The 22,950-nt window shown below is 46.9% G+C and overlaps 1 protein-coding gene across 2 annotated transcripts in view; it reads right to left on the bottom strand.

Annotated features, from left to right (window-relative positions):
* Positions 1-3,648: 3,648 nt before the first annotated feature.
* Positions 3,649-22,950, bottom strand: part of LOC146183215 (endoplasmic reticulum transmembrane helix translocase) — a 196,061-nt gene continuing 176,759 nt past the window's right edge. For both annotated transcript variants that reach the window (XM_084609087.1, XM_084609088.1), the window contains exons 24-25: positions 17,093-17,236; positions 3,649-3,925 (exon numbers count right to left, since the gene is read on the bottom strand). In XM_084609087.1, the coding sequence (XP_084465213.1) occupies positions 3,818-3,925; positions 17,093-17,236 (252 nt within the window). In that variant the 3' untranslated portion in view covers positions 3,649-3,817. The remainder of the gene's footprint in view (positions 3,926-17,092; positions 17,237-22,950) is intronic.

The following is a 22,950-nucleotide window of genomic DNA, read 5'->3' as shown; positions in this document are numbered from 1 at the left end:
TGAAACTCTATAGGACTTAATGTATTATAAGTTTCTCAAAAACAAAGCACTTTGCAACCACATGTTCGCTTCTACGAATTTTTTTGCGAACTTTCGTGGGTGAGTGGCCCCTCCATCTTGTCTTCCTTCAGAAGGTGGGTGCTGGAGAGCGACTTGCTTGTTTCTGCCATTTATTTTTTTGCATCGCACACTAGGAGGGGGGGGCACACTCATACCGCACATCTTCCTAGCGCTAACAGCTCGTTTGCTCTTTTTTTTTCCTTTAGATGCCCACGTGATTTTTGAAGTGACGTCACGCCCCGCTCACTGGCCAACTCAGTTCTCCGTGTAGAAAAACGAATCTGCCCTTGCCTGTGCAGGGCTTCTTCGATTGATACAGCTCGCGGTCATGGTGCTCGCGGTTTCCTGCCAAGCAGGAAAGCATGTCATGATCACGTGCGAGCGGTGTTGGCTAGCAAGCATTCGCGGCCTCCAAGCATGTAAAATGCGCCAGTGCGTAAATATGACGTCATCTGCTAGCGTCTTCAGCGGCGTCGTCTGCTAGGAACCGAGCGAGTTTCAGGCAGGCTGACGACTAGTGGGCGGAGGTTCGTGCTCTGTCAGAGAAAAAAAAAAAAACGCGAGGCGGGCTGAAAAGCCCTGCAGGAAGAAGCCCACTCCGCATCACCATTTTTCTTCTGTGTGTCTTTGTCGTTCGTGAGTGCATCATTCAGCATGGTCTCATCTTGTCTCTGCTAGTTGCTGCTAACTTCCAAGGATGTCACCACCAGCAAAGAAGCGGAAGTTTCTTTCGCTAGAAGAAAAAGCACATATCGCCAAAGTAGAAAGCGGGAAGAAGGCAAATATTGCCGCAGATTTTGGCATCGCGCCAAGTTTGCTGTCAACAACACTGAAGAGTAAAGAAAGCATCACAAAGCACTTGCATCAGGTACTTAAGCTCAACACAAGAAGGTGACACAGCCAACATACGAGGAGCTTGATAAAGCTGTCTACGCTTGGTCTGTCGAAACGCGAGACAAGAACATCCAGCTTAGCGGAAGCATTGTTCAGCAGGCTGTCAATTATTCCTGTTTGCTAGGCTTGCCCAGGTTGGCTCAATCACTTCAAAGCGAGGCACATCGTGGGAAAAGTTGTGCGGTGAAGAAGTTCCGTGGACACTGGTGGCGCATTGGAATGGGTGGTCTCTTTTATGAGATGCTGTTAGCAAGGACGCTAGATTTTAAAGGGCAGCATTGCCAGAGTGGCAAGCACAGCAAAAAAAGGGCGACTGTGCTGCTGTGCATAAACACCCCCGTTAGTTATTGGCAAAAGTGCCAAATCGCACTGCTTCAAGGGAAACAGAAGTCTTCCCATCAAGTATGTCGCTAATGGGGGGTCGTGGATGACCCGTGCCATATTTGCAGATTGGCTTACGGCATTTGACCACGACATGAGCAGGCAGAACCGAAATGTTTGTTTGCTCTTGGACAACTGTTCTGCCCACCGCATTGACGTCAAACTGTCAAGCGTCGAAGTGCAATTTTTCGCAAAGAACTGCACTTCAACCATTCAGCCGCTGGATCAAGGCATCATACAAAGCATGGAGTGTGCTTAGCGGGAGAGGCTGATTCAGCGGATTCTCTTGAATCTCGAAACTGGCAGGGAGACAAAGGTGGACCTATTCATGGCTCTTTAAATGATGGCTGCTGTGTGGAACGTGACCCGGTCCACCTTGATCTAAAACTGCTTCCAGCACGCCGGGTTTGTTGACCAGGAGGCGACTAGCACAGCTACAGCCACGAAAGATGACGTTCCATCATCGTTGACTCCGAGGATCAGTATGGCCTGGAAATCCCTCCAGGATGCAGGAAACATCCCTGGCGATATCGAACTGGACGATTACTTCATCGCTGACGCAGATGTGCTTGTCTACGAAGAGCTAAGTGATGAGAACATCATTAAAAGTGTTGGCAAGCCGGAAGAGCCGCCGTCTGATGCTGAAGACGACTCCACCCAGGATTCACCCATCTTGGCAACCTCGCCGCAGGTGATGGATGCCTTCGATGTTATTGGAAGTTCCTGGGCTCTCACGATGACGACGTTGCGATGGTTCTTAACAGAGCGTGATAATCGCGTGACACCACTGCTGGCAGTGAAACGCAAGCAAACAAAGCTTACAAACTTCTAGAAATAAATTTCTTTTTGCTCAAGTCTGTAAATTTTCAAAAACAAAATTCCGTGACAGCGAAATTGTTCGTATGCCCCACCAATTTTGTTGTAGCGGGATTCAACTGTACTACTCTTAGGCCATGCAGGCACATTCATACAGTCATTGGTGGGCTTGAACAGATTTTCACATTTTCACTGGAACTGGCAGCTTAAAGTTGTCTGACCGGATAGCAGGTGCATGATGCTAACTGATTTCAAGAGTCAATTTGTAGCAGTTCGGCTCAGTTGTTTCCAACCTTTATCAGGATGGCACAGTTTGAAGCATCTGACAGAACAGTGGCATCACTGAGATGTGTGCCCCTTTTTAACACCCGGTTTAGGGTGCTGCTAGGCAGCATGTACACTTTCCAGGAGTCCATCGATTCATGTAGCCAAGCGTAAAAGCACTGCAAAAAAAAAATCTTTCAGTGAAATTTCCTCGTATATACTGCAAGTGAAGCAGTACAACGCCATGAAAAGCCCCATTGTGCAAAACATCTGGTGTCTGCTTTGGCACTGTGAGCAAACTAACCGCAACAAGGGAAGAGGACTTCTCCAAATGGCTCACCGACAACAATAAGAGCAGGAGCTTTCTCCGGTTCCTTATGGAAAAGAATTTACATGCGTTTTTATAATATGCCTTACGGCAAGCTTGCGTAATAGAAAAAAAATACCTCTGGCAGGTGGTAATTGGCAGGTGCCATGGTTGGGCACAGATTGTATGGTGGGTTGTGTAACGTTAAAGGTACACATGTCATGACTTGTGGCAAAGCTGGCAGGAGCTGCTCAGGCAGCTCCTTTGAGATGGGAATCAAACCCAGGACCCTTGGTGTCACTAGCCTTAGGCTCTGCAGGCACATTTGTAAGGCTTCGTTAAAGGTCGGAGGCAGCTTACAACTGTGAGCTAACCAAGAAGCGAAAATAAGGGATAAAGCGAGTAGCAAATTCATGTAGGATCTGCAAGGGAAGCCATAAATGCTGTTACATCATGCCCTTAAAGGTGGAGCTTAAGGATCTGCTAATTTTTTGTTATCCCGAATGTACATCCGTAATATACAGGTCTGTACTATATGCAGGTTTTTACGGCACGTGCTATGAGGACAACCTATGTTGAAAACTGTTAAACAGTATACCGGAAGGGCTGGAACCAATTAGGGTTCAGCTCTTCACCCTTTTACCACAACCACCTATTGTTCCTCAAAGGTAAGTTTTATCCCCTACTCCAGGCACCCTATTGAAAGCAGGAGACATTAACAAAGGTGCTCGAATACACGTACAATTTGCTAGTGTGTAGCTGCGTGCATTCTTATTTCAGTCCTTTCGAACAGTCAGTTAGTTGTTTGTTTGACAATACTTTTTTATGCAGCAAAAGACAAAGTGGCACTGCTGCTTCCTGAGCAAAGCTATTAAGCAGCCACAGGAATGACATTTCAAACGAAAGCAAGAAGACAGGACAACATATTCTCGAAGACAAAACTATGCATGCATTCTTCTTCACTCCTCCATGCACGCTCTTAAATAAACTCCAGTGTCCCATATAATCATCGTGAGTGAAGTGATGGTACACATATACAGAGTGTGTATCACTGCAGGCGAATATCGCCGGGCCACTGCACAACACATATATCACTCAAGAGTTCCGTAGCTTCCCCTTGCCAAAGAGAAGAAGACAGCCGCGGTCAACCCCAAAGCTGCAGATGAGGTCGAGCGCCAACACTTGCAGGATGATTTGCTGCATCTGCAGACAACAAAAAGGAGGCACAACTTCAGCTGTCTGTGCAATAGCAATGTCAGAAACTTCGAAGATCAAAACTAAGTGTCTTGGAATGAGCAAAGCGAATTACAAAAGACGTCCTGAAAGAATGATATAAAAAAGGGGGGGGGGGGGGGGGGGTGCAATATCCAGCCCTGGTCCATGGCAATACTGCTGAAGGTATAGAATTTTTAAATCAAGAACTCTCTTCTTTACCATTGTGACCACATGCTGTGTGATGTCAATGCACCTACGACCCCTCGAAGGTAAAAATTATTGCACAGCCCTCCAATACAGGCCTTTTTCTTTCAATCTCTCCTCCATTCCTGCCTTACAGTGTGGCTTAGGTATCCACAAATAAGTGATGCAGCCATGTGTAGTACTTCTGTTCTTCAATACCAATTTTAGCTTTCAATGGTGACTGCAAATTGCACTAAAAGCCAACATTAGACTCGAAATCCTGCACCAAAGTGAAAAGCCACACAATAAAATTAGAGGGTCTCTTAGATGTCTCTAAAAAGGAGAATGGCAAAAGCCTACCCTTCCTCTATCACTGCCTTCTCATCGTTTGCCTCTTATCGGCGTTTGTTGCAGTGCTATATATAATTATAATTGGTTTACAGGAAAGGAAAGGCGCAGTGTCTGTCGCACTTTCTCTGGCAAGTGTGAGTTTAGACGGTACATCATCGTTCCAGTTGCGTGGCGTCCCTTGGTGATTGCAGGTGGCAGGAACACTAGACTCTTGTCTAGTGTTCCTGCCACCATCTGGCGGAATATGAAAGATCTCACGTGCAACTCTCACGCACGGGATTTTATTCCTTGAGCCTAGGAAGGCTTTTACCTTAAAAACTGCCTATTATCGACAGACCTCAAAGGGCATTCAAGCGAAACAATCACCAACATGCTTTCGATATGCACTGCCATGAAACACCAACAGGAAATGCTATGGTGCCCTTTCGCATTAAGTTACAACACTGCGGCACAGAAACTGACACCATTAAAGAAGCCACCACAAAGAGGCATCAACTACAAGTCTTAACAATACCAACACTATGCAGCCTAAACTCCCCCCAACAATGCAGATGGGTCCTGGCTGCTTCCAGTTGCTAATCAGAGACCCCTAAATACTCATGATAAGTGCTAACACCTGTGACAATGCAAAAGCAAACATGAGCCCAGTGACTCTTGCTTTATTCCAGTGTGAAAGCTTAGCACCCTAGAGTACACAGTCGTTCTGAAAAGGTAACTTGTAAAAAATGTAGTGCACAGCGCTTAATCACCCACTTATGACCGTATGCATGTTAACAAATGAAAACGTTTTCTCTCTTCTACGATGCCTATGCCAATTTTTACTGCAATGCCCCAATTTCAGTAGACGTCGCAAAGCAGCTACAGCCGCCCAAGCAGACAGTTTCAAACTACGTCCGAAACAACACCAAAATATTGTCTGCCTTAAAGAATTCACACTCAAGGGTCAGAAGAACGACCAAAAGGGTGACCATCAAGAGCTGAAAGATGCACTTCAACTGTGGCTGACAGGAGTGCTGGCAAAGAAATCAGTTTTCAGCGACATGCTTAAACAGAGGGCCAAGACTCTCGCTGTCAAGATGAACATTGAGAACTTAAGTGCACTGACAGATGGCTCTGCGGCTTTAAGAGGCATAGAATATGCTTCAAGAAGATGTGCAGCGAAAGTGGAGCCGTCAACTAGGGAACTGTGGCAGAATTAGAGCACTGCACAGGCCTACATTTCTTTCCCGAGCCCGGCCTAGGCCAACAATTTGAAGCCTGAGCCCAACCCAGGCCCATGGCTCCAAGCCTGGGCCTGACCCGGGTTCATGCTCACATGGATCAGACCCAAAATGGGCCGTGCTTCCATGAATAGGCCCAACCCAGGATCAGCAAAGTAAGTCTGCGCAGATGCCTCAAAAATGTACTGGTTAACCAGTACATAATAAATCAAGGTGGGAGAAAAACCTTACAAAACATTCTTCTCAGCAGAGAAGGGCACCGTCATAGCACCTGCAGAAGCAAAGGTTTGGTAAAGAAAGTTTTGGGGGAAGGCATTTTACTTAAAGGTATCGTGCGCAATGTGTGTTTAAAAGCTATGAATTATGGCTGCTCCTTATTAGAAATCACCTAATGGGTCAAGTTTATGCAATGCCGTTTCTTGTAAAATAGGAATTTTTTCTGGGAAAGGGGGAGGGGGGATGCGAAGGCAGACAATAAATGGGCTCAGCACGGCTGTTTCTTGGGCTAGTTGTTGGTGGAGTTTGCTCATTTTGGCAAAGCCGGAAGCGCAAAAAAGACAGGGACGTGATAGAGACGTACGTCTCTCACGTCCCTGTCTTTTTTGCGCTTTGGGCTCCGCCAATATTACCAATCAAGGGATATTTTTGAACAGACAGCTGCCTGCCGGGCAATCGATTAAAGGTCCCCCAGCGGCTCTTATGAGGCTTCAAATGTCCAGTTCTTAGTAGTAACACAAAACCAAGATACAGGGCACCTTCTGCTAGATTCGACAGTGTGTGATGACTGGTGTTGTGTACTGTAGCGGGCGTGTCTTCGTGCAAACGAGCAGTGTGTCATGCATTACAGCGCTCCATAAGGCCTTCACTGTAGTGCAGCATACTCCTGAGTTTCCGCTTTGTCTTTCCAACTTTCTTGGCTTGCATCGTTGAATGGCGGCAGGCGAGTATCCGAACTTACTAAAGACAAAACACTAGGGCGCTGATTAAACTCTGTCTACAAAATGAGTTTCTCTCATTCGGCATCAACAAAAGTATTAGTGGTTTATACCTAAACCACTGGACCGAATTTAGCGGTGGGCTTCCTTCATTTTGAAAGAAGCTGTACACAGCTAGCCAGAGTCTGGCCTAGGCCTACCAATTGAAGCCTGGGCCTGGGCCAGGCTCGCAATGTCAACCCCGAGTCCGGCCTGGGCCTGGCAAATCAACAATTTTCTGGCCCGGCCCGAGCGCATGCAGTGCTCTAGGCAGAATACAACTCAAAGAATTTAACCTCTGTCCAGCAGAGCTACAGACCTGAGGACGTTTTTAATTATGATAAAACAGGTTTATTCTTTAAGACATTGCCAGATCATTTGCTGTATTTTCCAGGTGACACACGTTCCGGAGGGCAGCAGAGCAAAGAAACAATCACTGTTATGGTTGGCGCAAACAAGACCAGTACCGAGAAACTTCCACTCCTCGTGATTAGAAAGTCTCGAAACCCAAGATGCTTCAAGGGCGCCAGAAACTTGCTAGTATGATACATGAGCAACTCCAAAGCGTGGATAACCCAGTGTTTCTTTGAGGATTGCATGACGCTTGACCTGCACGTTCCGGATCCAATTGGCAATTGCACTGTTTGCATTGTAGGCAATCTTCAGGCCATCTAGCTTGAATTTTTACCCCCGAACACCACGGGGGTACTGTAGCCTATGGATCAGGGCATGATTCAATATCTTAAAAAGCAATGTCGAGCCCGCCTGCTTTGCTGCACAATCCTGTGCGGTGATGACAAGGAATCACTCTGTGAGCCATTTTCGGCAGTTTACATGCTTGCCATTTGTGGAAAACCATCCAGGCAGCAGCGATTGCTAACTGCTTTAAGCACACTGGGTTTTGTGCAACTAATAGTCTGTTGTTGACAGTGCAGTTACAACCAACTACCGCATAAACTGGAATATAGGTTGGGATTTTTACACAAAAGAGCAAGCTCAAGTCGCCCCTCGTCTTGCATAGCGGTCTTTAGCAGAACTTTAGGCACAGTCTGGCAACAAGTGGCATGCCTGCTCGTGAACGAACAACCAAAACTGTATAGACATCCTGCAGTTGCTGGCATTTATTTTTCCATCTCAAGCGCATTTATCTTCGCCTGCGCTCTTTCGTTCAACCTATGAGAGTATAAAATGCCTCTTTAGCAATGAATAACATGTAGAGACAGTTTACAGTGGGTTTCCAGAAAAATTGATATTAGCAGAAGTGAACGACAACATGGCCGCTCTCTCAGCGAATATTCGGCGTTTCAGAAAAGAGCATGCGGCGCCGCGAACAGGATCAGCTGTTCGCATGCAACCTTTCAAGAAATGCTGCGTAAGCAACACGCTTGATAGAACTAGATGACACAGTCTGGGAGGTGGCAAGCAGGAAAGAGTTGTCTTGCGACGACTCTGCTGAAGTTTAGAGTGAGATTGTAGCTCTGGCGATGCAGGGACAAAGCCGATGTAAATACAGTCGAACCTGGATATATCGAACTCGAAGGGGATCGCGAAATAGTTCGATACATCGATAAATCGATATACAGAAATCGGCTTGGGACGGCATATACGATGCGAAAAAACAATACTGTATTTGTCGCGTAATCAACTCACTCGCATAATGAACCCACCGTCCACTTTTGCACCCAAGAATTTGGAAAAAAAAGTGTTAAGGCCAGTTCGCTCACATGCAAGCGATAAAGCGATCTCAGCGAGGAGCGGCAGCGACAGAGCAAAAAATTTCCAACTTGTTGGAACTGCGTCCCTCTGCCATACAAGCCACCACAGCAGCTCAAAACAAGGTTTCTGTGTCGCCGCGGCAGAAATCGCCAGCGTTATCGCTTGCATGTTGCACTCCGTTTCGGTCGTCTCATACGCAGCTCATTTCTTGGCAGCGTGCCAGGATGCTGCGCAGCGATAACGTCGTGGCGCGTTTATCTTTTGATAGCTCCTGCTGCGGCGGGGAGCGAACTTGGCAGACTGCCCGTGATGGCTCGATTGCATAAGCCTGGTTCGATTTATCATACCGCGCTTGGAGCGGGCATAGTCTACTGCCACAAAATCATTGGAAAGCGTGATAAAGTAGCTGCAAATGCTCTTTGAAGCGAAAAATGCTAAAAGCCGGTGTCATGATCGTAGCTAACCAAGTGCTTTCGTTGATTCATACATGCAAGATAAACGGCTCCCGCAAAAAAAAAAAAAAACAACGCCACTTCGTAACACCATATCTTCCGCTACGCCGCGCGTACAGCACAACCAGCCCGATAAAAACAAACGACTCTCGCAAAAAAAAAAAAGATGGATCTGCTGCTTCTTAACTTCAACAGGCGCCATAGACACGTCAGCCGCCGCGCGCAGAGGGTTCGCAACACACGCTGGAGAAAGCGTCCCTCGTTCTGTTTGACAACGGGCTGAGCTGGATTGGCGCATGCGTAGCACGTGCTACTGCGAACAAAGGCCAAGAAAGAGGAAAGAGAGAGATAGCTCGGCAAAAGAATGGGCACACCCTTGTGCTTCGCTCTATCGCGCTTTTCCCCTCTCATTCCCACCGATTTTCACTGGTTCATTCACGCACACGGCTTGCAAACGTTACGTGCTGGCGCGCGGGAAACGATAACTGCAGATGCGCGCGCCTTTGGGGAATGGGCGCGGCGCTGCCCTAGCCGAACTGTCCCCTCTCATTCCTTCCGCGCGTGGCTTGAAAACGTCACGCGGCAAATGGCCGAGGATGGTGCGATAGTCTTTGGGGAAGGCACACTTACCAGTGCGTGGTGCGTAGTTCGATATATCGAACGACCGGTGAAGCTGAGTTCGATATATGACGCGGCTTTCCTATACTTTTACATGGGATTTTCAAGGGGATATTTCGTGAGTTCGATATAACCAAAATTCGATATATCCGGGTTCGACTGTATAGTCAAATCTCGATATAACCAATCCCGCGGGACCGCAAAAAATCATTCGCTATTTTGAAATATCATTGTAATAAAAAATCTGCGATTATAAGCCAGTGGTCAAACCTAAGTATGAAAATGATTTACCTTGGCAGTAGGCACGTGTATAGACAAGCAAAACCTCAAGTGAAAATGTTGCACCGACTCCAAAGCTAATTTATTTGAAGAAATCAATTATCTTCTTCTTCCGCGTGCAGCAAACACGACCGCATACTACATTACACCACTACAGCACATACACCTTCCACCTTCCGGAACACCTCATTGCGTGCATGATTGCACCGAGCAATGAAAGTACGGACTTTGTCCATACAAGACATCAATGTTCTCTATGACCCCATCTTCAATGCCCCCTGAACTTTGAAAATCTTGCCTCAGTCTTTCATAATGATAGCGGCAGTCGATGGGGCAATGCTAGCTGTCTGTAGAGGCCGAATCATTTTTTCCCTGCGTCGATTTCTTGCAGTGAAAGCAGCTGCGTTCATATCTTCTTGGCACTTCGCTGGCTAATATTGCTGGCAAACTTTGCAATAAGATAACCTGCGGCAAAAAAATTAATAAAAATACCGTCCTGCACGTGCAAACGCACAAACGACCGAGCCGCGTATGGCACACAACACAGGAAGAAAAAAACGCAGGCAGCTAGGCCTGCTGGTTACTGCGTAATAAACCATAGCTTCATGGTGGTGCTAGGAGCTGGTCCTAGATGTCCTGATGATGATAGCTACAGCCCACGGACCATACACACGGAATCGGCGGTTTCTGTTTCGTTTCACGTAAGAGTTGCAAGCTACGGCGCTGTTAATTTTAGCCGAATTCGTAATACTGATGTTCCGAAATTATAGAAGAAATAAAATACGTTCGTTATTCTAAAATATATGCTATTTTGAAATTCGTAATTTTGAAATAGTTTTACATTGAAAACATAGCAAATCTGCCGGGATTCTTAAAAATTCGTTAATTTGAAAAATTCGTTAATGTGGCGTTGTAGTAATGAGATTTCACTGTATGCGCTTCTCAATTTTTTATTATTATTATTTTTTTTTCACTTCACAGTAAGGGGGTCGACTATTCCCACTCGACCTATAATACAGCTTATACGGTACGACCTAGCAGCAGAAGATGGCAAAAATCTAATTGCCAACCTGTGAAGCAGTGGAATGAACATTCCGGCAACTGCTATATACCGAGAGCTTGAGAGCGTTCACGATAACCTTGAACTGTGCGTGAAGCCCATTGATGACGAAATCGTTGCGCAGGAGCTTGCGCTCTAATAAAACGAGTCCGACTCCAATGGCAAGTCCATCAGCTGCGTACAGCCAATGATATTGGACATCAGTGCACTGGCATTGCTGTGAAATGTGCAAAACAAATACATGACCCTTGTGCAAATTCAAGCGAATGTAGTCTCACGCAGGTGCAAAATAAGGCAAGGCACAACCCGTGACAATTTTCAAGTTGATAAACCGAAACTACCTATATTTTTCCATTTCTTCATTTTTTTTGGACAGTTCATGTATTCCGACATTTTTCCCATCCATTTGAAGTCCAAAAAATCAGTCGGCAACAGCAGTAAACATTTTTGCGAGTCCCGAGTGACTTTAGCGTCCTTTGAAAGTTTAAGGGGGAACGCGACCTTTGAAAACCGAAAAACAGCGAAACAGTAGATTTTTGGAAGATTATATATTCCGGTAGTATGTCTTGTAAACTACCCTTTCTGTAATTATCAATGCCCAGCTCACCGTAGAAACACTCAAAATTAATTGTACAACAAGCGGCGGGAGCCGCGAAGCAGCGAGCAAGCGGCGAAAATTCCCAAACTTCGTGCGCGCGCGCCATTCCTCTCTCGCCGAACTGAGCGCTGCCATCTTGGTCTCGTTTTGTTTGTGAATTATTGCGCTTTCTTCTGCCACCCTCGGCGCGGTCGAGGCGTGTCTTGCTTCTGATTGGGAGCCTCGCGGCGGCTTTCGAGTTTCCCGCGCTCGAATTCAAAGCTGCGATTGGGCAAAGCGCGCGCTCCGTGAGAGCGCAGGGGGTCGGGCGACTGCTATTGGCTGCTGCGCTGCGCCCACCGACGCATCGGTCTCTGTTAGCTACGTCCCCGCATCATCTGTTTCGGCTCTTTGCTGTCGTTGGCTGTCTTTGTACTTCGTGCGTTTCTATTCGCCTTTCGCCATTTTTTCCATTGCCGGATTTACGATCTCTCGTCGTGCCTTCTGAATGGTTTCGAGCAACGTGTTAAATGTTGCGTGGCCACTTACGATGCCTTGAGATTCGACACGCGTTCAGTGCACGGAAGCAAAGGACATCCTCATGGAGAGGCGCGCCGATGACGACTGAATTGATGCCTGCAGCGTCCTAGCATCTGTTGCAGTGGAACTAAAAAAGGAAATATAAAAAAAGCCCCTATTCTTGCCCCACGATACCTATCCAGAAATTACCTCAATGAACTTCACAATGACGACACATTCCGCAAACTACAGGCCTGGACCCATGTGACCCATATTATATACTTCTGTAACTTGAGAACCAGCATACAGTTTTACGAAACTTAATAGTTATTCAAATGTCCATGCTATGAGCCTGCCCAAAGAGTTTCATTGAGATATCTTGATGCACAAAAAAGTTAGCGTTCTCTCAACCTTCTAGGGCCATTTTCTCAGAATCACTATTTGCCTAGTGTGGCTACTTAGGACAGTCGTATCTCGGGAACCGCTTATCAGATTTTCATGAAGTTTCTTTTATTCCATACCTCAATAAATTTTTAAGGGCAAGACAATTTGCTTTTTTTAAGATATTGTGTCTGGAATCAATGACAAAGAAATAAAATTTGGTTAATGCAGGTCTGATTAATAACACTGATTTTGGGACTGTGAGACAATTTTTCAGCGAGGAAACTTGGATGAAAAAAGGGAATTGTCTTACCCTGGGGTAACTATTGTGGGGAACGATCTCCCCTCGTCCCTTTTAAAGTCTGCTTTCCCCGCAGTAGTTACTCTAGCTATCGCAAAATGATGTCAGCATTTGTGGTTACCGTTAACTATTGAGAGATGGCGCCAGCGTCGCGGTAGATGGGGAGTCACGGAACCTTCCCCACTGCGCATGTGAGAAAGCCGGTTTTCTTCGGCATCAGGACCTGGACGCGAGCAGACGTCTTTTCACGGTACTCCGCAGTCACCGGCGAGGATTTATCCTGCTTGCCCGTCTTGTCCGGCCTTGGAGTGTATCCCCTGCCCTAGCATGGGCGAACATTCGCCTGTAGCATTGCTGGTGAGTCAGACGACCTGTATTCATTAGTGTGTTTTATTGCTAGCTGGCGTTGTTGTTATTGCAGCAATAAATGCCTGTCTGTTGTCAGCACGTGCTGCTCCTTTGTTCCCAAGAGCACATCCCGCAGTGGTCAGCGGGCGCTCGGTAGCGCACGCAATCACTGGGTGGGGTCAGCGGTTGTGAGAGTCAGCCGCGATTAAGGGGGGACATGGCTTTTAAAGCTGTTTTCCTTAATTTTGACCAAACTTGATAAAAATAGGTAGTCTGATTTAGTTTCCTGTGCTGATTTCAAATGTAACCATTTTTCCAATTGGCCAATTAGTTCAAAAGATAGATGAAATTAACTGTTCACAATTTGCAGAAACAATAAAAATGTAACCACACTAAAAAAAATTCATATTGACACTTTGCTAGGTACTAGAAAGGTACTAATATATACAATGTTAGGAGCACTTTTTTCATAAAACAAATATTAGCGATGTTATAGCATTTCAAAGTCCACCATTCAAATGTGGGTGCCCTACTGTCTGACCTACAGCAAAATTTTAAAATTTTTAAAACGTAAATTGCAAAATCTGCTCCTAACATTGTGTGCTTTGTACTTTTAGCTACATGCCACAACGAAAATTATGCTTCTACCTCCATTGAAGGCAGAGATATCGCCTCTGCAAATAAGCAAGAAGTCAAGAATCGGTGTTTTGAGAAAACGAGAAAAAAGAGATTGGCTCTCTTTTAATCAAAAATGTAGAGAAAATATTGCAATATTTTGCAATGTAAGTGACTAGAAGGCACAAGGGATGTAGTCAGACTGACTATGGCCACCCAAATGGTGTTTTCTGAAAACGTGCTGCATGTCTGCAGTGGTCTTGCACTTGTTTGCAGATGCCACTGCTCGGCAGTGGTCTTTCTCTGCCATGCGCTTCATGCTTGGTGTCCCAGGGTTGAGGTGCAGCTCTTTCAATATTGCTGCAGAGGAGTTTTGGCAACCAGCATTAAATCTCATAACAGCCTCAGCCACAGCAGCTAGCACCATGAACAGTGAGGCATGCTGTTCTTTTCGTGCCAGTGACCATATCAGGGAGTGGAGACATTCATTGTTTTGAGTGCTGCCCCGTTGGCACCGCTCAAGAAGCCTTTCATCAGACAGGCGCTCATAAATGGGCAACAAGGCCTCACATACGTGCTGAGGCAGATTGTAGTGGTGCTTAGGGGCTGTCTCACCCTTAGCTCTTGCTGCATTTTGCCGGCACCATGAGCTCGGTCCTAGTGGGCAATAGCTGTGGTCCGACACCAAGTCATTTGATGTTATGTGGCGATAAGTGACCATCACTGCCCTCTTCATTCCTTGCACATCACCCTTGTGAGTCTTCAGGGCCCAGCCATAGTAGCTTGTCAACTTTGCCACTAGGTCCGCGGTCAGTTTGCCTTTACCACCAAGGCTCTCCAAACCAGAGCCCTTATGTTTTGTGATGAGGTTTCGCAAGCTCATGCCCATCTATTTCTGTACATGGTTGGTACAGTCTCCTTTCTGAACTGAAATGTGCCCATACACCCGGGCATCCTGCAGCGCAAGAAAAGCGCGGCTGTCACCATCTGAGAGTAAGGTGGTGTATCTCAGGTTGTGCCGTTGCAGTGATCTCTGGAAGAGGGTGAGAGCAGCCTCAACTTCACCAGCCTTCTTGGTGGTGTTTTTCTGGCGTGCATGGGTCTCCTTCCAAACTTTGTATGCCGGGTCATCTTCGCTTGGAGCACACTCGCAACCAGCGCAAAAATTACTCAGGACCACGTAATCGAGAACCAGTCCTGTAAACAGCTCAATGACCATGCCGACGCCAATATGGGACGAGTGGCCGCGCGTCATCCAGGAACCGTCGTATGACACAGCAATGTTTCCGGGATTCACAACCTGCAACTCATCATATAGATCCCGGACCGATTGCGCGCACAGAGACGTTTGCTTCTCGGCAGCAAGAGCTGCTGCTGGCGCCAGCTTCTTCTTCACGTACCTTTGCCAAGTTTTGTTGTGGAGGCCACGGTGCAAAATGTACATGGTCGCAAAAACGTCATTGAGTGCCGTTTGTCGATTCCCGGTGGCTTGCATCGCGCGCGCAGCAAGGACGTTCACAACGAACGAGTTGCACTCCTCTTTTCCGTTCACACGAGGCGAGCTCCCCGCCGACGCAACATCACCGCAGCACGCGCACTCAATAATAATCTTTATGGCGAGGCCATATTCACGTTCACCTTTCCCTACCGTGACGCTACCGCCGCATACCTTGCACTTCACAAACGACACCAACGCGTTCATCGAGTCCAAACTGACGACAACGAAGCCCGTCTCGATGTCCGATGGCGGGGCCGCAAAATCGTCAGCGCGAGTGAAAAAATCCATCTTTCGCTTGGTGGCCGGTGTTGACGAAAGAACTTGTAGATTTTCTTGGGCTTCCATTTCTCTCTGCAACAACTCCGTACGCTGCAATATTTCGGTGTCGTGCCGAATGCGGCTGCTGTCCGGAATTCATTCACTCGTCGGCGATCTGGTTAGGCCTAAGTCCACTTCGGTACTGTACGCGGCTTCGGCATCACTTGCTGTTGGCGGCGGACTATTCTCGACTCCAGCCGAAGGAACTGAGCGCTTCTTGAAGTTGTAGGCTGATCGTTTCTTCTTTTTGCCAAACTTGTAACTCGTGGCAAACTTTGGCGCTGCTTCCGACATCGTGCCGCACTCGTCACAACCCTACGACTGAACAAGGAGAGATGAGTCGCCTGTGGAGGAGCAGACAACGGGAACTTTGCGCGGCCAATCAAAGCGCACTTTTCAATCACGTGTGCTAGCTCGACGAATAGAACCGAGTGTTTGGACTTTTTTATGCTCGTATTTCAACGTCACCAGTAAACCGGCGGAGGCACTTGTGGCGGGAAATGGGAAAAGAAAAGCCGCTCTTTCCAACGAGACCAAGATGGCTGCGATCGCGAGTGTAGAAAACGACCTACGCACCTCGAAAAAAAAGGTTTTTGCGCGGATTTCAGCTGACAATAATGCTATAAATTGATTCTGTGGCCCAAAAACTGCACCGCGAGATATAAAACCTGGCGAATTAAAGGAATAGTAGCTACAGATTCTGAAAATGTCAATTTCAAGAAATCGATTTTTTCGTCTCAAAGAGCCGTGTTGCCCCTTAAGCGGGGAAAACGGATTTATCCCCTTATTACAACCCCACACTATCCAGGAATGACCATAACGAATTTTACAACGCCAGCATGTTTTGCAAATTCTCCAGGTCTGCCCCAAGGGATCTATGTAAACCATCTTGATATACTCCTCTAACTTGAGAACCAATGAGCCCAGCTCCATGAAACTTGGCAGTTCTCCAAATGTTTGTACTATGAACCTACCCTGAAAATTTCATTTAAATAACTCGAGAAATAAAGAAGTTGGTGTTCAAGGGTAGCCTCCCCCCTTAAGTGTTGCAGACTGCACAAAAAAAAACAAAAAAAAGAAAACAGCTTTGCAAATATACTCAAGGAGGCAATAATGGTTGCACACTGAATTCTGCACAAATGAGTCATGGGAGCACAATATATGACGTGACATATGCTGGTAATACTATGCCCTCATTTTGAGTGCAAAAATTAAAATCTCGTTGATTTGATGCCAGTTAATTTGGAAATTTGGATCATTCCAACAGCCCGGTCCTGGCCGATGCTCATGAAGTCTATGATTGTCACGGCTCAGACGTGAGCAGGCTCCCACCAGTTAATTCGGATTGCAGGTTGCGTCAAGATAGGACCCACCTAACCAGCACTCACCACAACGGGCCTCCCCGAACCTAAATTGCATGGTCAGTGGTGCCCCCTGCGCACTCCGCATGTATTACGGAAGGCAAAGCAATGATCGGAAGTCCCGGCCTTTGCTAATTTGAACTTATAGTTATTACACACAGTTCTGCCTCATTATTTTCAGGCTGAATTAGCATTTTAGTGAAACCTGAAGTACCTCATGCCTTGAAAAACATGAGCAGTCATATAACAACTTAATTAAGAAGCAAATTGGGCATGATAATCATTTTGATAAATTCAGAACAAGCGTGCACAATTGATACTGGCAAGAGGGCTTGAGGTAACTACTGGAATGAATAGAGTGCCAAAAACGAAGAAGATACTCACATCTGCAGGAAATGGGACGATTTCAAACTGCTTGGCCACATCAGGTGCGATGCCGATCACAAGTGCAACGACTGAGATCCCCGATATAAGCAGGCTATAGAGCAGCGGCTTGTTTTCACTCAGGCTCTCCATGAATGGGAATCCCTGCAGACCAGAAGCAAAAAGGGCATTTCCACACAAATTTTGCACAATGAGACAAAAACGTGTGGTACACTGAATTTCTGTCTAATTTGTCCCATTCAGTCGCCTGTGGGCAACGACTTTGGTGCCACTCTTATGATCTAGCTGGTCGGCTTTCACAGTTCATTAAAATTCCATCTGCCAAATTGGCGGTAGTGCAAGCATGCTGGCACTATGTGAGCACCTGATAAAGGAACTTACCGCCAATTAAGTTTTGTACACACCTGCAATATCACTGCACTCTGCTAGCATCACAAAGCCATCTCTGAGTGCTGAAAGTAATGCGGGTGCTGACCCCTTCCTCTACTGCCCTGCTGCTGCCCTGTCCAGCAGGAAATTTTTGTTCACCTATTGGAGAAACACTCTGGTCTCAGGAGTCGAAAAGCTTTTTTTCCAATAGTGTTCCTGACAACGTAAAGCACACGTGAAAAGAAGTTGACTCCATCTGTGTGGGTGTTGGGCGTGTTCGGGGCCTCATAACTGCCATCAACCACACTGCACGAGTGACCACTTTCAACACAAAGTGGGGGAGGGGGGGGGGATGCATAACAGTGCCATCTTAAAGGTCCACAGAAATGGTCACCAAGCAGGGTAAACAACGCCATAACATTGATAGATATTGAACCAACCATCATTCTCCCGCAAAACTTTTCGATCTAACTTCTGCAACACAAGAGATAGCAGCGATTAAAAATGACCTTTCCAATTTTCCCTCTCAACTCATGCGCCGAAGGGAGTCATAAAAAAAATAAAGAATACAAGCAAGTTCAAAGCTCCGCCCAGAAATAGGCCACTTCGATGAACTTCCGGTTACCGCGCGCTCGCTGGTGTACCAAGGCCCATCGGGCGTGCTCACGTCAACCCGTCCTCCTCACTCGCCAGTTTGCCATGGGCAGGGTTAACCACGGTTAGCGTAACCACGGTTACGCAAAACCGTGGTTAGGTTACACCACTAACTGCGGTTATCGCAAACCGAGCTTGGCGACCTCGGTTTGCGTCGTTACCCGAGGTTATGGCAGCATCTGTTGATGGAAGCTACTCATCGGCGCCCCAGTGCGCGGAACGTACGAGCGGGTCTGCTTCATAAAGTTATTCATTTGCCCACAGTATCATGTTTAAAGATCGATGCGTTAACTGCGAGAGCATCAGAAAGCAAATGGAAGAGGAGTGGCCACAAATCCTTGCAAAATAGCAACCCAAAGACATCTTTAATGCAGATGAAACGAGACCCTGCAGTGGCCACAGGATTGGAGGAGGTCAGTTTACATCCCCATTCCAAAGAAAGGCAGTGCCAAAGATTGTTCCAACTACCACACGATCGCGCTTATTTCGCATGCTAGCAAGGTGATGTTGAAAATCCTCCAAGGTAGGCTGCAGCAGTATGTGGATCGGGAGCTTCCGGACGTGCAAGCTGGGTTTCGCAAGGGCAGAGGAACTAGAGACCAAATTGCCAACCTTCGCTGGATCATGAAAAAATCAAGAGAGTTCCAGAAACCCATCTACTTCTGCTTTATTGATTATGCGAAAGCGTTTGGCTGCGTAGATCACAGCAGATTGTGGCAAGCTCTCCAAGAGATGGGAGTTCCAATTCACCTCATCTGTCTCCTTAGGAACCTGTATGAAGGGCAAGAGGCCACAGTCAGAACTGGGCATGGTCTTACTGATTGGTTTCCGATTGAGAAAGGAGTGAGGCAAGGCTGCATACTGTCGCCCTGCCTATTTACCCTATATGCAGAGTGCATCATGAGGAAGGCCGGCCTGGACGAGTCTTCAGCTGGAATGAAGACTGCTGGAAAACGTATCAACAACCTTAGATATGCGGATGATACCACTTCATTGGCAGAAAGTGAAGTGGAACTCAAGAGACTTCTGATGCGCGTACAAGAGGAGAGTGAGAAGTTTGGGCTTAAACTGAACATTAAAAACACAAAGATCATGGCGTCTTGCCCTATCAAGTCCTGGAGCATCAATGGACAAGAAGTGGAAGCTGTGACAGATTTTCTCTTCTTGGGCTCCAAGGTTACCCATGGAAGGAGACTGCAGCCATGAAATTAGGAGACGCCTGCTTCTGGGAAAGAGAGCAATGGTTAGCCTTGACCGCCTAGTAAAGAGCAGAGACATTAGTCTGCCAACCAAGATCCGTATAACTCGTGCTATGGTCTTTCCAGTTGTGATGTATGAATGCGAGAGTTGGACTGTGAAAAAGGCTGACCGCCGAAGAATTGACGCGTTTGAATTGTGGTGCTGGCGAAGACTCTTGAGAGTTCCTTGGACTGCCAGAAGATCAAATCAGTCGATATTGTCAACCATAAACCCTGACTGCTCATTGGAGGGTCAAATTCTAAACTTAAAGCTCAGCTACTTTGGTCATCTGATGAGAAGAGAGGAGTCGCTGGAGAAAGATTTGATGTTGGGAAAGGTTGAGGGTTGCCGGAGAAGGGGTAGGCAGCGAACGCGATGGTTAGATGGCATCCTTGATGCACTGCAGATGAAGTTATGTGATGTTAGGAAGATAGTGAGAGACCGGAAAGTGTGGCGTGACATGGTCCATAGGGTCACGAAGAGCCGGACACGACTGAACGACTGAACTGAACTGAACCTAGGCATACCCTTGACGTGCATGGAGAGCCGTGCCATGGCAGGAAGCAGGGAAAGGCCCGGATCACTGTTTTGCTTGTCGCCAACATGGACAGCACTGTGAAGCTGCAACTCGTCATCGGGAGATTTAAAACCCAGAGATGCATGAAAAGGGGTCGCATACTCCCCGTAGAGTATGCTTCAAACAAGAAATGTTGGATGACGCATGCACTTTTCCGAAGTGGCTGCATGCTCAGAACTGTGAGCTTGTGCGCGAGGGTTGCAAAGTGTGTGTCCTTGTTGATAACTGTACCGCACACAACACAGATGTCGCACTCAATAACATTGAAGTTAGGTTTCTTCCGCCTAACTCTACAGACAAGAGGCAGCCTTTAGATCAGGGTGTCATCAGGGCCTTCAAGGCAGTTTATAAGAGAAAACTGACACTCTTCTCATGAAGCTTCATATGAAGCAGGACTTGAAGATTGACTTCTGGGAGCAATCCAAATGCTTGAAGCGGCATGGGACAGCGTGAAAGGCGAAATGATTGCCAACTGCTTTCGGGACGCAGGTTCTGTTCCAGCAGAGGCCCGTGCATCAAGTGACAATGGTGACGATCCCGACGAAGCAGAAGCATAGCTCCGCGAGTTCGAGGCCTGGAACAGTTTTTCGCTTCTTGTTGGTGACATGCCCGCAACAATCACTGTACAAGACTTTGTAGGTGGCGACATCACAGCGACCACGGCTGTAATAAAGGACGCCGAAATCGCTGCAGAAGTCTCTGAACATCCCGCAGATGAAGCTCAGGCTGACCCTGCAGACGATGAGAACATTCCGACTTCACAAGAAACGCTTGCTGCAGTGCATTTACTGCACCGCCACTGCAGTGCTACTGAGGGCAGTGGGTTTGCCCATAGTATTTGCAAACTGTGGAACAGGGGGTGATATGGAATGCACACAAAAAGGCAGGCTGCGATAATGTAGTACTTCACACGTAAATAAATAGACGTGAGCCAAGTAAGCTCCCTTTGAGTTGCTGTGCCTTCTCTGACTGAATTTTGCTGCTCTTGCATGTATTTTCCACGAAATTTTATATTACGAATTATAGATATAGCGAACTATTTTCCGATTTTTTAACTGTTTGTTATAACGAGGTTTCACTGTATAACACCCTTTTATCGACAAACAAAATGTGGGGAACAGTGAAGTTGGTAATTTGTAAAGCTGCTTTTCGCAGAAAAGTGATTTTTTCAAGTTTTCAATAAGGCACGAAACTATATCTCCCTATCCCAAAGCTGCATCGCCTGTGCCCCCTCGGAGGCAGAAATAGACACTTCCATCAAAGCGGTGCGCAGGAAGAAAGAGTTCATTAGGGACTTATTGCTCCCATTGTAAATTGGAAGCGTCGCAAATTCTTGTAACATTTTCTGCCACCTGGCTGGAGCTGTCTACTGGGAAAAACAAGGTGAGGCAGTGGTCGTTGAACAACTCATGTGCAATCCGTAGAAAGCACGTGCTCTGCCGCTGGCAACACCGCCGGGGTGGTGGTGGTGGTGAAAACATTATTATACAGTAAAACCTTGTTACAACAGACATACAAGGGACCCGAAAAAGATCTCTTGTAGCAAGGTCTCTTGTAACCAAAAATTCTAAAAGCACTATGGTGATCAGTTTATTGCACATCAGCATATAAATGCATTCACACGCATTAACAGGGAATTGTCCAGGAAAGCTTAAAGAAGTTATTCATACTAGTATGTACAGTCAATGACCGATTTTTCGGACACCCAATTTTTCGAATATGCTTGATTATTCAGACTTTTTCCCAGCCCCAAGACATACCTTATAAAGTCAATGTATTACGCTGCTCAAAATTTCGGACACTCTAAGAAGGGCTATTCGATTTTTCGGACATTCCAAGCATGAGCCGGGCCAACTGCCACATATTTTGAGCAGTGTTGCCGCCATCTTGTTTGTTTACTTTTTCCTTCGATAGCCTCGAAACCGGTGCCGGCCATGCGTGCCGCTCCTCAGCTAAACTGACACTGGATCAAGGCTATATTATTTGCGTAGCAGCTGCCGTTTCCGAGACAACGTTGCTGCCGTCGCTGCTCGCTGCCGGAGTGTTTTTTATTGCGAAAGCAATAGAGTGGAACCCGGATATATTGAAGCCGGATATATCGAATTTTGGTTATATCGAACTCACGGAATATCCCCTTGAAAATCCCATGTAAAAGTATAGGAAAGCCGCATCATATATTGAACTCAGTTTCACCAGTCGTTCGATATATCGAACTCTGCACCACGCACTAGAAAGTGTGCCTTCCCCAATGACGATCGCATCACCCTCGGCCGTTTGCCGCGTAACGTTTTCAAGCCACGCGCGGAGGAAATGAGAGGGGACAGTTCGGCTAGGGCAGCGCCGCGCCCATTCCCCAAAGGCACGCACATCTGCGGTTATCGTTTCCCGCGCACCAGCACGTGACGTTTGCAAGCCATGTGCGTGAATGAACCAGAGAGAACTGGTGGGAACGAGAGTGGAAAAATGCGATAGAGCGAAGCGCAGGGTGTGCCCGTTCTTTTGCCGAGCTATCTCTCTCCTTCCTCTTTCCTGGCCTTCGTTTGCAGTAGCATGCGCTACGCATGCGCTACGCATGCGCGAAGCCAGCTCAGCCCGTTTTCAGACAGAACGTCGGACGCTTTCTCCATCGTGTGTTGCGAACCCTCTGCGCGGGGCGGCTGACGTGGCTATGGCGCCTGCGGAAGTTAAGAAGCGGCAGATCTATCTTTTTTTTTTCTTTTTGCGAGAGTCGTTAGTTTTTATCGTTGTGCTGTACATGCGGCGTAGCGTAAGATATGGCATTAGAAAGCGGCTTTTTTTTTTTTTTTTTGCAGGGGTCGTTTATTCTTGCACGTATGAATCAACGAAAGCACGCGATCAGCTGCGATCATGACACTGGCTTTAAGTATTTTGCGCTTCACACAGCATTTGCAGCTACTTTATCACGCTTTCCAATGATTTTGTGGCAGTAGACTACGCCCGCCCCAAGTGCGGCGTGATAAATCGAACCAGGCTTGTGCAATCAAGCCATCATGGGCAG

Source organism: Amblyomma maculatum, chromosome 7 (assembly GCF_055883805.1).
Source record: "Amblyomma maculatum isolate TAMU_Amacu chromosome 7, ASM5588380v1, whole genome shotgun sequence".
Taxonomy (NCBI): domain Eukaryota; kingdom Metazoa; phylum Arthropoda; class Arachnida; order Ixodida; family Ixodidae; genus Amblyomma; species Amblyomma maculatum.
The sequence above is the reverse complement of the archived record's forward strand: the minus strand, read 5'-3'. Positions and strand labels throughout refer to the sequence as shown.